At 36.4% G+C, this 13,156-nt stretch overlaps 1 protein-coding gene across 1 annotated transcript; it reads right to left on the bottom strand.

The window, feature by feature from the left end:
* Positions 1-196: 196 nt before the first annotated feature.
* On the bottom strand, positions 197-6,577 carry LOC306864053 (transmembrane protein 100-like). The gene is made up of 2 exons (XM_079407753.1): positions 6,445-6,577; positions 197-4,096 (listed from the first exon to the last, which is right to left on the bottom strand). The coding sequence occupies exon 2, from the start codon at positions 4,045-4,047 to the stop codon at positions 3,595-3,597; it is 453 nt and encodes a 150-aa protein (XP_079263879.1). The 5' UTR covers positions 4,048-4,096; positions 6,445-6,577; the 3' UTR covers positions 197-3,594.
* Between the last annotated feature and the right edge of the window lie 6,579 nt (positions 6,578-13,156).

Below are 13,156 nucleotides of genomic sequence, written 5' to 3'. Positions count from 1 at the left end.
GGAGCGGGTGGATTTTTATCATTAAAGGGTGGTTGTGTACACATTTGAGTGAATTTTGCATAATAGGTCCCTTTCAAATTCTCACCCACATAATCAGTGAAGTTTGGACACATCCGATCGCATTCACATGTACACAATACACAGTGCAGACGTGGAGCGCAGGAGAGCTCATTGTAAAAGAAAGAAAGAAACATTTCCTTCCATTCTTTATTGAAAGTTTTAATCGCAGCATCTCACACGAGAAAGCTCTTTATGTTAGGCTGGCATCTTTGGACCAAACCCAAACTACTTCAAACAAACAGTACGAGTGAATGGAGAAATAATTAAAGCCAGTCTGCTCTAAATCAACCGCAGACATGAAATGACTCATTCAGTCACAACTTAAACTCAGTTTGTTTTAAAATTCAGCTTTTAAACGGATAGTTCAGTGTGTAATAAAATTCAACTATAACTGCATATTCAACTTTAATGCTACAGTTGCTTTGAGTTTTGCAGTTTTACATATTAATTAGTTGGTGGAATAATTCAAATGATTTTTGAAATCATTGAGATCATTTTTGTAGTTTCACAGGAGTTTATTAAAAACAGTTCTGTTGGCATCTAACAAATATAACATTTCCACAGACATAATTGAAGAAATGATGATTACAATCATAAGCAATCTGAAACTGAATTAAGACACGTTTTCATTCTCTCATCAAAAAATAAGCACCTGAAATCAATAATTCACAATTTACATGATCAAATACACAAACAATTACATAATACTGTCATCTTAAATGCGATTATCAGTCTTTTTAAGTTAACTTCACATAAAGTCATAAATCACTGCTCAACTAAGAGCATGTTTGTCTGTCCTCATAGTCTGAAATACAAAATAAATTCAATAAAACAACATAACATCTGGTTTTCCAGCCCATTGTTGTTTATATATCATAATACTAGTGAAATAAGTACCATACGTCCACAATAGCGACATATAAAGTATCTGGGTGTCAGAAAGATGTTCTCAATGAAGTAGAAATCATTGTTCTTCATTTCCTCATTTTCCTCCCTTTCCTTTATGTCTCAAAGCGTCTCTTTCCATTAATCCACCCGGACAGGAAGCAGCCGTGGATTAATATGGCACTTCCTGTCTCTGGGTTTGCACAGCGGTTTCTTGTCTTAATTTTGATGTGTTCGCCTTGGCTTGCATCCCAGCTAACCAAACACCCCGGCCTGACAGGCAAAAGAGACAGAGAGAACGAAAACAAAGAGAAAGAATGCGCTTACGAACCACATTAAAGGTCGGCTAGCACTGCATTAGAAACTACTAGAGTTTGTGGTTGAGTACGCTAAAATTATAAAATATCTAATCAAAATAACTGAAGATATGAAAGGGAAAATTCACCCAAAAATGAAAATTCATGTCATCACAAACTTTCTTTATGTTGCAGAACATAAAATACATTTTGAAGAATGTTGGTGGCCAAACCGCTTACGTTCCCAAGTCAGTGGAACCCGAAGTAGAACATTCTGGCAATTGACGATTCAGAAAAATCCAACTCAGAAAAAAAAAAAAAAGAAAATTCCAAATAGTTTCAGTTCCTATTGACTTCCACTTGTATGGACAAAAATACAATTAATCCTTTTTCTGTAAAATATCTTAAATATTTGTTTCACAGGACAAAGTCATACAATACAGGTTTGGTACAACAGCAAATAATGACAGAATTTTCATATTTTTTTCTGAAAAATGTATCAAAATAAAGTGAGTTTATGCTTAAAACAAGACTTAATACAAAAGGAAAACAAAACTATTTTTCTTACTCCATTGACAGATCACTTTTCTTGTTTTAAGCATAAACATTAGATTTTGATAATTTAATATCTTAATATCTTATTATTACCTTATTAAGATCTTATTAAGCCATTTTCCTTCTTAAGTAATTATGTCTTGATTTAGGAATTTTGGGGCATTTGTAACAAAAAAACAAAACCAGTGTTGCTTTCCAGTTACTAAGGAGTTGCTATGCAGTTGCTAGGGATTTCTTGTTAAGTGGTTCTAAATGCATTCTTGGACACTGCTTTGTTTTCGGGTGTTGCCAGTTTAGTTACTAAGGTGTACTGGTTATTTGTTGGTTTATGGGATGAATGCCAAGTTACACACTGCAGTGTCAGCTATCTAAACAAACCTCTAACCTGATGTTTGCGAAGTAGCAATAGGGATACTTGAGAAAGTAAACATTAGAATTTGAGAGTTGTTTTAAGCAGATGATTTTTTTGCAGTGCAGCTGTGTCTCGACATCTGGACACATGCAGCTGCGAGTCTGTCTCGATTTACTGTCCCGAACTCTCATTCTGAGAGCCATTTGTGGAATACCGTAATTCCGTTTTCTCTGACAGCGTTCGGTTTTTCTGACCCAAGTGTGCCACACATCCTGAAAGGTCAAGCCAAAACATTTTGATCGCCCCCTGCTGGCTGGCTGTAAACCAATGGAACGTGAGCAAAATTTAGCCAATCAAAGATGGTTTCCATATTTTCACTCTGATGCATGTTTAAGTATTTGTTTTTCTAAAAAGTTCATTTTTAGTTTGTTATTTGCTGCTATAAAAATGGGGAGTCGTCACCCCCTGAGGCCAATTATCTGGGCATTGTCCCAAACATGACGCTTTGACTCATAAGTTTCTCAATTGCTTTTTGTGGCCAGCTACAGTATAGGTATTAAACCCCACCCCCTCCATGTAAAACAATGGGATATGAGCCAAACTAAAAAAATCTAATTACACTTCAAATAAGTTTTTCCCAAACACAGTTTGCAACTTTTTTAGGTAGTTCTTATCACTCAGATGCATGTTCAAGTGTTAATTTTTCTAAAAAGTTAATTGACGCTGTACAAATGCGATGTGGCGTCAATGATATCATCAGCGCAGGATAACAGCAGGACATTTTGGCCAAAGCCACAAGGCAAGCCTGTAACCTTTAGCCAAAAAAAGCGTAACGGCTAATGCTAACGCTTCCGCTTTAGCAGTACTGGGTAAGGAGACAAGAGGCCATTTTTTGAAGAGGCGTCAACGCTGGAGAGGCTTCACTACGTTGAATAAACAGCTTTATAAGAGCAAACAGCTTATCATTTAATGAATCGACAGCCTGTCTGCTAATCTTCAACATGTTTTACACTAAACAATACTTTTGGATTGAACTATTTTTATAGTTTACCACGAATAAAAAAAAACAAAAAAAACATGCTGTTTTATAAGAGAAGTCACTGACTTTTTGTGATAGGTGGGATTTAGTTTACGGCATTTCGCATTCATTCCTATGGTATCCGTTAATGGCGATTGAGTGTCTCTATCAACTCTATAGCGTGATTGGTTTTTAAGGCACACGTGATCCAAGTTAGCCATTACGCTTTCTCCAATAGTATAATACAGACCCTCTCATTTCCCTATAGTAAGACAATCTCTGCTTTGGCTTCCCTTTTCTACGTTGGAAGGAAGTGGAAATGAGTTGTCCATCTTTTTTACAGTCTATGGTCCAGCCTGAGGCAAAACATCTGGATGTCGCATTGACGCGTTCATCATGAAGGTTTCTGAGTTCATGCTTGTGTCGAATCAGGCAAAGATGCTTCTCTGATGGGCCACCAGTGCCGTCTGACTCTCTCGTCTTCTCTCTTTCTTTCTCTCCATCCGCACCTTCCAGCAAACGGCGCTCAGGGCGAGCAGCACCAGCCCGGCCGAGAGCAGCACCAGTCCAAAGTAAGATATGGTGGAGCCGTGAGAGTTGAAGCTGTACGCAACAGCCGTCACTACGATCCCTGTGATCATGACCACCACTCCGAAGGGCACGGTGCAGCGGTAGCAGGACAGCTCTGCTCCGCCGGTGGCCGCCGTCAGCTGCCCCTCATTGACCAGGGGGATGGTGACAGCCAGCTGCTGCAGTTGAGGAGGCTCATTGTTGTTGGTTTTCTCTTGCAGGATTCGTTCAGGAGCTCCGGGGATCGTCATGGTGTCTTTCAGCAGCTTGGTGGGCATCGCAGGGTCGAGGGTCAGCGTGTTTCGGGGCATCGGCCACAGTCTGAGCCACCACTACTTTCTACTGTTCCGGTTTCCACACCTAGAGGAAAAGCACAGCAAGTGTGTTCACAGAGCATTACATAGGAATGATAAAGAGAAAGGGAAAAGAACAACAACAATAAAACATTGCTTTTTTGTTTTGAAAACCATATGAAGCCATATCATCATTTTCTCACCCTCAGTTTGTTTCGAACCTGTATGTGTTTATATTCTTCTGTTGGACACAAAAGAAGATACTTTGAAGAATGTGTTGGCGAACAGTTGACGGTACCTATTCCATAGTATGGGGAAAAAAATACTATCAAAGTCAGTGGCTACCATTAACTCTTTGGTTACCCACCCTCGTCATAATATCTTTTCAAAATATCACTTTTGAGTGAATTATTCCTTTAAGAAAAAGCAAGAAAAAATAAGAAAAAAATGAAAGTATAATTTAAAATAAAATAAAATTGAATAAAAAAATGAAAGAACACCAATATATATAAAAATACATCTAATTATATTAAGATAAAATTGGAAATGCTGCCTTAGAATTTTGTAATTCTACTTGCTTTAATTGAAAAACTAAAATGGCTAAAATTAAAACAGAAATTATCTTTAATTAAAGTTGCATAGAAATATAAAATAATAAAAGAATAATAAAAATGACAAAAGCACATACAATTACTAAAGGTTAAAGTGAAATATATAAATATAAAGAAATCAAAGCTGTGATTCAAAATATCAATAAATACTATAATAACATACTAAAATAACCCTGCCTGGATGGTTGCCAGGGCGCTACATTTTGGTTGCTAGGGCACTTTGGAGAGTTGCTAGGGATTTGCTAAGATCTGTGGTTGCTAGAGTGTTCTGGGTGGTTTGTGACTGCTGTGTGTGTGTTGCTAGGCTGGTGTACCAGGTGCTTGTTTGTTTTGGGATAAATGATGAGTTACACACTGAAGTTTAATATTAAGTATAAGCGCTAGCAATCTAAACAAACTTTATCCCGATGTTTTGAGAAGTATAGCCTATAGCAATGCATGAGTGAACACTAGGAATTTAGAATTGTTTTGGTTTTCAGATGGGAAGAGCCCCCCGGATCTGCTTTTGGAGCGCAGACGCAGACTGAGTACCGTCTGAATGACGCAGAGAGAGCCGCCACATTCCCTGGAGAGATCGCTGTATGACATTACAGACTGGCCCGTGAAAGACGAGCACCATATAAATTAACAGCCATTTCTCAAGGGGCTTTTTCTTAAGAGGGTCAGCAGATCTGCCAAACGCCCGCGACTCTCTTCGCTCTGACCGATACACATTACAGCTGCACCGTTTGGCCTGGATTTCAGCCCTCATGCACTGTTTAGATTCACTTCGATACTTTTCCATTTAGATCTTCTTCAGTGACCCAGTGCACTGTGAACATGATATGATAAAGTCATGGTAACAAGTTTTTGCATTACTTTAACTCATTAAATCAATTTAACCAATTTTAACTCCATTTATTAAGTAATACAAGATTCAACTCGATTGTTAAGTCAGATTAATATAATTACATTTAAATTACTTGTACAGCCAATTTAATTAGGCATACTTAAAAATAAAAATTAAAACTTAAAGCAACTGAGCTTTTACAATGTTGAAACTGTCAGAAACGGGTTTAGTTTTTACCCTAAACTGAACATGCAATTTTCAGAAAACAGTTATCTAGAGTAGAAAGTTGTTTCTTTAAAGCAAATACATACAATAAATCAAATCCAAATAGATGGGCAGACTCATTCTGAAAATTGCATTTTCTTATAATTTACAGCCCAAACAAAATCAAAGTAGCATTATTTTTTATCAGTTCTCATCAAAGTATAAAAAGTCATAAAATATCAATCTGATACTTGTAGTATGTTTTTGAGCCTTTTAGACTGGTCAGTATTAGTTTAAATGCATTTGTGCATTGAATATGGCTTATAGCCTGTATTTATTGCTTTATATTTCTAAGGCTACATAAGTGATTTATGTTAAAACATCTGTTTTGGTCACTTAAAACAGTTTTTATCGTTATATTTTCATTGCATTTACAATATTCAATATTAGTTTTAATGCATTGTGCAGTGAATATGTATATATATTCACTCAGATTTATATATTCACTCACTTAAGACAGCTCACTCTTGTACTAGACTGAAATAGTATTTTCTTGTAAGAAAATACAATAATAGTTGTTTTATTTACAGCTTTTTTACAGTGTATGTCAGAAAATGCATGCATGAAGGCTGCAGAAAGGTGCAACACCTTTACCAATATAATAATTCACTCTTACTCATTTAAATCCTAAATGTGAGTGTGAAATAATTTTGCATGGTGAGTTTGGTGCATGCATAAAGGTAATCTGAGAGCGGAGTCAGGGTTACTCACTTCACACGTGTTTTCCATCCTGCCCTCCAAAGATCCTGTTCAGCAAACTGAAGACGCGAAAGTCCCGTTATTCTCCAAACAGTCTGCTGGTGAAGATCTCCTGTGTGTGTGTGTGTAGCTCTCATTCACTAGATGAGCGTCTGTGTTTCTCCTCCTCCATGTGAACTAACACTGCTTCAGTCTGAACTCAGGGGGAGGAGCATAAGCGGCAGGTTTGGCCATTTCATGGAGTCTTTCGTATACTATATAATCTGCTTTTGTGACATGCTGATGGCTGGTCACAAAATAAAGTTTATTGAGAGGAACCGCTGTATCACTCTGGTTGTGTGTAGAATTCATTTTGGTTAAAGGAATAATTGACCCAAACATGAAAATTTGCTGAAGATTTACTCACCCTCAGGTCATCCAAGATGTAGATGAGTTTGTTTCTTCATTACATTTATTCATTTAGCTGACGCTTTTATCCAAAGCGACTTACAATTGCTATATATGTCAGAGGTCGCACGCCTCTGGAGCAACTAGGGGGTTAAGTGTCTTGCTCAGGGACACATTGGTGTCTCACAGTGGATTCGAACCCGGGTCTCTCACACCAAAGGCATGTGTCTTATCCACTGCGCCATCACCACTTCATCAGATTTGGAGAAATATAGCATAACATCACTTGCTCGGCGATAGATCATCTGCAGTGAATGGGTGCCGTCAGAATGAGAGTCCAAACAGCTGATAAAAACATCACAATAATCCACAAGTAATCCACACCACTCCAGTCCATCAGTTAATGTCTTTGTGAGGTGAAAAGCTGCGTGTTTGTAAGAAACAAATCCACCATTCTAAAAACATAATCTAAAATCGTAATGGTTTTTTAACTTCAGACTGTTACTTCTGACTAAAATACGAGTCCTCCTTTAGTAAAGAAGTTGTCTCGTCTGAATCGAGAAAGAAAATTAGCACATATCAAGCATTTTTACAAGCAAAAACAGACCAAAACAGCTCTAAACAAATATTTTCATGTGAGACGGCAACATAAGATGGACTTTTTCACTGGAGGATGCGTTGTTATTGATTATAGACTCATATTTTCACCAGAAAGTAAAGTTAAAACGCCTTGATGGATTTATTATAGACAGAGTTTTTCTCTTCACAAGACATTAACTGATGGACTGGAGTGGTGTGGATTACTTGTGGATTATTGTGATGTTTTTATCAGCTGTTTGGACTCTCATTCTGACGGCACCCATCCACTGCAGAGCATCCATTGCTGAGCAAGTGACGTATTTCTCCAACTCTAATGAAGAAACAAACTCATCTACATCTTGGATGACCTGAGGGTGAGTATATTTTAGCAAATTCTATTTTTTAGGTGAACTATTCCTTTAAAGTTTGTGCTTTAAATATAAATAGCATGCAGTAAAGGATTTAACGCTTAGTTTTAAAACAGTAAGTTGAGCTTGTGTATTTTTATTTGTATTTTCTGCACACGTTTCTCCTTGAATAGTGTTTTAAAAGCATCCCAAAAACGAAGATGGTTGATGATGTGCGTGTTTGGTTCTGGTTTTAGAGCATTAATATATATATATATTACAATAAATGCATTTCACACTTTTACAAAGGCAGCCTAATAACCTACAGTACATTTTCTTGGTGTAGACATAGTAATACAATTTACATTTATTTATTTAGAAACTTTTTTTTAAGCAAATTTCAGTGCATTATACATTTCTTTAAAAATAAATGAAAATGATTGGCATTTAAAAGTACATAGTCAATAATTAGCAGAAGTGCACAACCAATATTTATTTAAATAATTCACATGATAGATACTCTGAGTCTCTCTGTGATTGTGTTTGTGGACATACATTTGAATATATTTTAATATATCACGATTAGATGTTAGATTATGATTATTATGCAGCAATGTTATTAAACGAAGAAGCATCTACAAAAGAATAGCTACTTGAGGTGAAGCTGACTTTATGCCAATAAACTGAAACCCGTTCTATGACACTTCCTATGATATTAATCAGATAACTTAGATATGTAACATTACAACTTGTATCTGCACAAAAGCATGCATATGCCAGCTATAGCGAGAGAAATGCTAGAGAGAGAGAGCGAGCTCCCACCGCTTTCAACAACGCGCTGAAACCCGGAATTTACTAAAGATTTCACATCCTATGAAGTTCTCATTATAATGCTTATGTCGTTAATGTTTATGCTATATTTTCATCTACAGTATCAAGTGATTCCTAAAATCGCCTGCATGTTTTCGAAGCCATACGAAAATAATTTTAATTGAAGTATACCTACTGTTGAACAAATATGACAAAAAAAATCACTGCTGCATTATTATAGGATCAGTATATTTGAAAAAGAAACATCTAAAAGCAATATGACCGTCTCAATTTGCATTTGAGCATGTAATTAAATATTGGTAATATGCAGCGCATTCAGCTGCGTGTAAATAACTCTTAATATCCCAACGCAATCTATTAGATTAATTAGATATGTATGTAGCTAATCCAGACATCACTACGTGACTTCAAAGCCAAGCTTCTCCCTCTTCTCTTGAATCGCATGCTCTTGCAAGCTAAACAATCAGAGCTCAGGGTGCCGCCCAAGTGCTGCTATAACAGATTTTTTTTACCCGATCATCGTTTTTATGCAACCCAGTCACGGCCGAGTACTCGATCGCTGTTGCACATCCCTAAAAAGAGGAGACTAGGGCTAGTTGACACACATGTTGTCATACTCCATGTATTTTAATAAATATCATATTTTTGATCAAATGACCACATACACAGTTGTTTACACTAGCAGTTGATTTAAATCAACACATCTAGTTTTCACATTGGGGAAGTCGTGGCCTAATGGTTAGAGAGTCGGACTCGTAATCCAAAGGTTGCGGGTTCGAGTCCCCGGCCGGCAGGGATTGTAGGTGGTGGGAGTGAATGTACAGCGCTCTCTCCACCCTCAATACCACGACTGAGGTGCCCTTGAGCAAAGCACCGAACCCCCAACTGCTCCCCGGGCGCCGCAGCATAAATGGCTGCCCACTGCTCCGGGTGTGTGTTCACGGTGTGTGTGTGTTCACTGCTGTGTGTGTGTGTGTGCACGTTGGATGGGTTAAATGCAGAGCACGAATTCCGAGTATGGGTCACCATACTTGGCAGTATGTCACTTCACTTCACTAGTTTTTGAATTAGAGTAATTTTTGACAATTCTGTCCTCTAAACTGAAATTCCAATATCATCATATTTTTAAATCATATTTGATTAGTTATTATGAGTAATGGTTTTCGATTTCCAAATTTTTCACACCATATTTCACCGTCAGGCATATTCATAACAAAAATCTATTTGACATATTAAAAGACTACTTTCACCCCAAATACTAATTAGTTGTAATTTTACATTTTTAAAATTTGCCAATTTTAAATGGTTTTGCCCATTTGTCAGTAAGAATTTTTTTACTCGTATAAAACGCAATACAATCTACTATGCTCCCTTATTCTTTTATATATTTTAATATGTACAAGTTAGAATAAGCATGTTGTTTGAATTTTTACATACATATTGTGTTTATAAGATAATGTAACATTATTTCAACCAAATTTTGACATTTTATTCTCCAAAAACGTATTTGAAACCTTAAAAGTAGATACTTTAATTGCATTTAATGTGCTTTCTATGGACATAAAATCACTTTTGTAAATTTCTTTTGATGTGGACATCTTAACGTCTTTGACCTACGTGTATGTGAAAACACAATGTGCTAAAAATTCACTGATTTCATTGTGTTTTATAAAATACATAGGCTACATGGTATTTCAAAGTTCTGTAAGTTAGTGTGCCTCACTGAATGACTTCAGATCCACATGTTTTAGTGATTTCTAAGTAAAAACATACAAGCAAAAGCAAGCATGTCTGATGCATTCAAGAGATGCTGTCCGCATGCATCGGGATCAGTTTCCCCTCTCGTGCATCCATAACCGTGCACATATGAGTCATATATATATCATGGCGCTTGTTCAGTGTTACAGGCTGTGGCTGTGATCTGGGTCGTGTTTGTGATGCATTTGTCTTTACGGTCATGTTCGACAGGAAACGGGTCTGTACAAGTACAAAGTGTTCGGTTCTCTGGCCAGCTGCGCTCCAGATCTCTCCGCAGATGTTTACATGGATCTGAACTACAGGAGACAGTGGGACTCGTATGTCAAAGGTAATTATGAGTGGGACTCGTTGATCTTTCACAGCCAAACATCTTCATGAAACCATCATTCAGAGCTGGCTAGATTACTTACAAATTGTAGTCCGTTACTGATTTTAGATTACATGAAAAAAATTGTAGTCGGTAATGTAATTTATTACATAGGTAGCTTCATAACTTAGATTACTTTTGACCTAGTTTGTATATCACATTGATGTAAATAGGATAATGCTGTGCCATATTGATATAAAAATATAAAAAGGAAGAAAATATATTCTATGTATTGTTATTAACAACATGAAGTGCATTCACTGTTACATTACATCAAGGTTTCCCAAACTGGGGTTTGTGAAGGAACTGCAAGTTGTTGTTTTTTGACATTAAATAATAAATTAAATCAAAAACGTAAAATAAAATAAATAACATTAAAATAAATATTTTGTGACCCTGGACCACAAAACCAGTCATAAGGGTCAATTTTTAGAAATTGAGATTTATACATCATCTGAAAAGCTGAATAAATAATCTTTCTATTGATGTTTGGTTTGTTAGGATAGGACAATATTTGTCTGAGGTACAACTATTTGAAAATCTGGAATCTTAGGGTGCAAAAAAATCTAAATGTTGAGAAAATCGCCTTTAAAGTTGTTCAAATGAAGTTCTTAGCAATGCATATTACTAATCAAAAATTAAGTTTTGATATATTGATGGTAGGGGATTTACAAAATATCTCCATGGGACATGATCTTTACTTAATATCCTAATGATTTTTGGCATAAAATAAAAATTTATAATTTTGACCATTACAGTGTATTTTTGGCTGTTGCTACAAATATACCCCGGTGACTTAAGACTGGTTTTGTGGTCCAGGGTCACATATTATCATTAAAATAAACAGTTGCTTAAAAAGGTGAAACTATTTATTTGTTTACCTGAATGGGACCATTAACTAACATCAGAGAACCATGAACATGCAAATGTTTTACGTCTTAATGTGTTTCCTTAAAATCTCAGGAGGTTTTTAAGTATATATTAGGTAAAAGAGGTTCAGCTGAGCAAAAAAAAAAAAAAAAAAAAAGAGACCGAATCCCTGCATTACAGTTAAATAAGAAATAACGTGAATTTGTGCATTTTAAAGTGCCCCTATTATGGATTTTTGAAAATGACCTTTCATGCAGTATGTAACAAATGAAAACATCCTGCAAAGTTTTAAATCTGAAAGTGCACTGTGTATAAAGTTAGTCTCTCAAAAGAAAGAGTCGACTGTGAATCATTGAAACGAGTCGTTTTTAAAACGAATCCCAAGCCGTTTCATGTTGAGGTCAGCATGAAACATTAGCTTATTGTCCGCCCACTTGTTGGTCTTTTCAGTTGATCTGAATGAAAATGCAAATTCATTCTTTGCCACTAGGTGCCGCTTTTGGAGCAGTAAAAATAACTGTTTAAGTGCTGTTCACAAAGCAGCACTGCGCTCACAAACGCTGTTGTAAATTAAATCGAAGATTAGCGTCACACAAAGGAGGGGTTTGGAAAAATTAATGGTTGAGTGAATCGTTTGGGAGTCGTTGAGCAAGTAAGGTAAAAATAAATGCGTATTATAAGACAAGGAAAGTGTTTTTTGACCTTGCATGCATGTCAACCTGTTGTAACCTAAATATGAACATTTCATTACCCATAATAGGGCACTTTAATGTGTTTGTAATGCAACTGTAATCTGTAATCAAAAAGTAACTGTAGTCTGATTATGAGTATTTCACAGTGCAATATAATTGATTTTCAATTACTTGTAATTAGATTACATATAATCCAGATCACCTGTAATCAGTTACTACCCAGCTCTGCCATCATTACATCAAAATTCACCCTTCAGCCTCAGAGTTACGTTAGTTTGAACTTCAGTATTACTTGTAAAGCAGGTTTAGACAGATTCCTGAAGCGGTGAATCATCACTGAAGCGATTACAGTTGATACACCCATTTCTAGCCAAACAGCTCAACAGGCTTGTTTTGGTTAAAACACAACATGTTAACTTGCGCTTGTACTGGTGTTCAAAATTTCCACATTTGGCTTCATGGAGCTCAAACAAACTGTCGCCCACTTGAAATGTGTCATATGGCGTGTTATTTATTTTTTGCTTTTTTCTAATGTTTTTTCCATATTTTGAAGTTCCTCCTGTTGCTGGTGGTCAAATTCAATCAGATATGCAGGTAAATGCACGTATACGTCTCTTAGTTTAGTGTTTAGATTGATCCAGTGCTGTTTATTCAGTAGTTTGTACAGTATGTGTGTAGATTGTGCTAGTGATGTGGTTCAGACACACAGGCCTTTATTAATGGAGTTTCTCAGTTGACTGATCCAGAATCAGATCCATCAGTCTTTATAAGATCAGTCGTAATCACGTGAAAGGCAGAAACTGACCCTGGATCAGATTGTTTTCCACTGAACAGGTTTGTACTTTGAAACTCCTTTTTTTTTGACATCATGAAAGCTCAACAGCTTTTACAGT

This window comes from Barbus barbus (assembly GCF_936440315.1).
Source record: "Barbus barbus genome assembly, chromosome: 4".
NCBI classification, from domain to species: Eukaryota; Metazoa; Chordata; class Actinopteri; order Cypriniformes; family Cyprinidae; genus Barbus; species Barbus barbus.
The sequence above is the reverse complement of the archived record's forward strand: the minus strand, read 5'-3'. Positions and strand labels throughout refer to the sequence as shown.

What these genes read in the sequence shown, in the direction of transcription:
- LOC306864053 (XM_079407753.1), bottom strand. Translation starts at nt 4,047, where the DNA reads ATGCCCCGAAACACGCTGACCCTCGACCCTGCGATGCCCACCAAGCTG.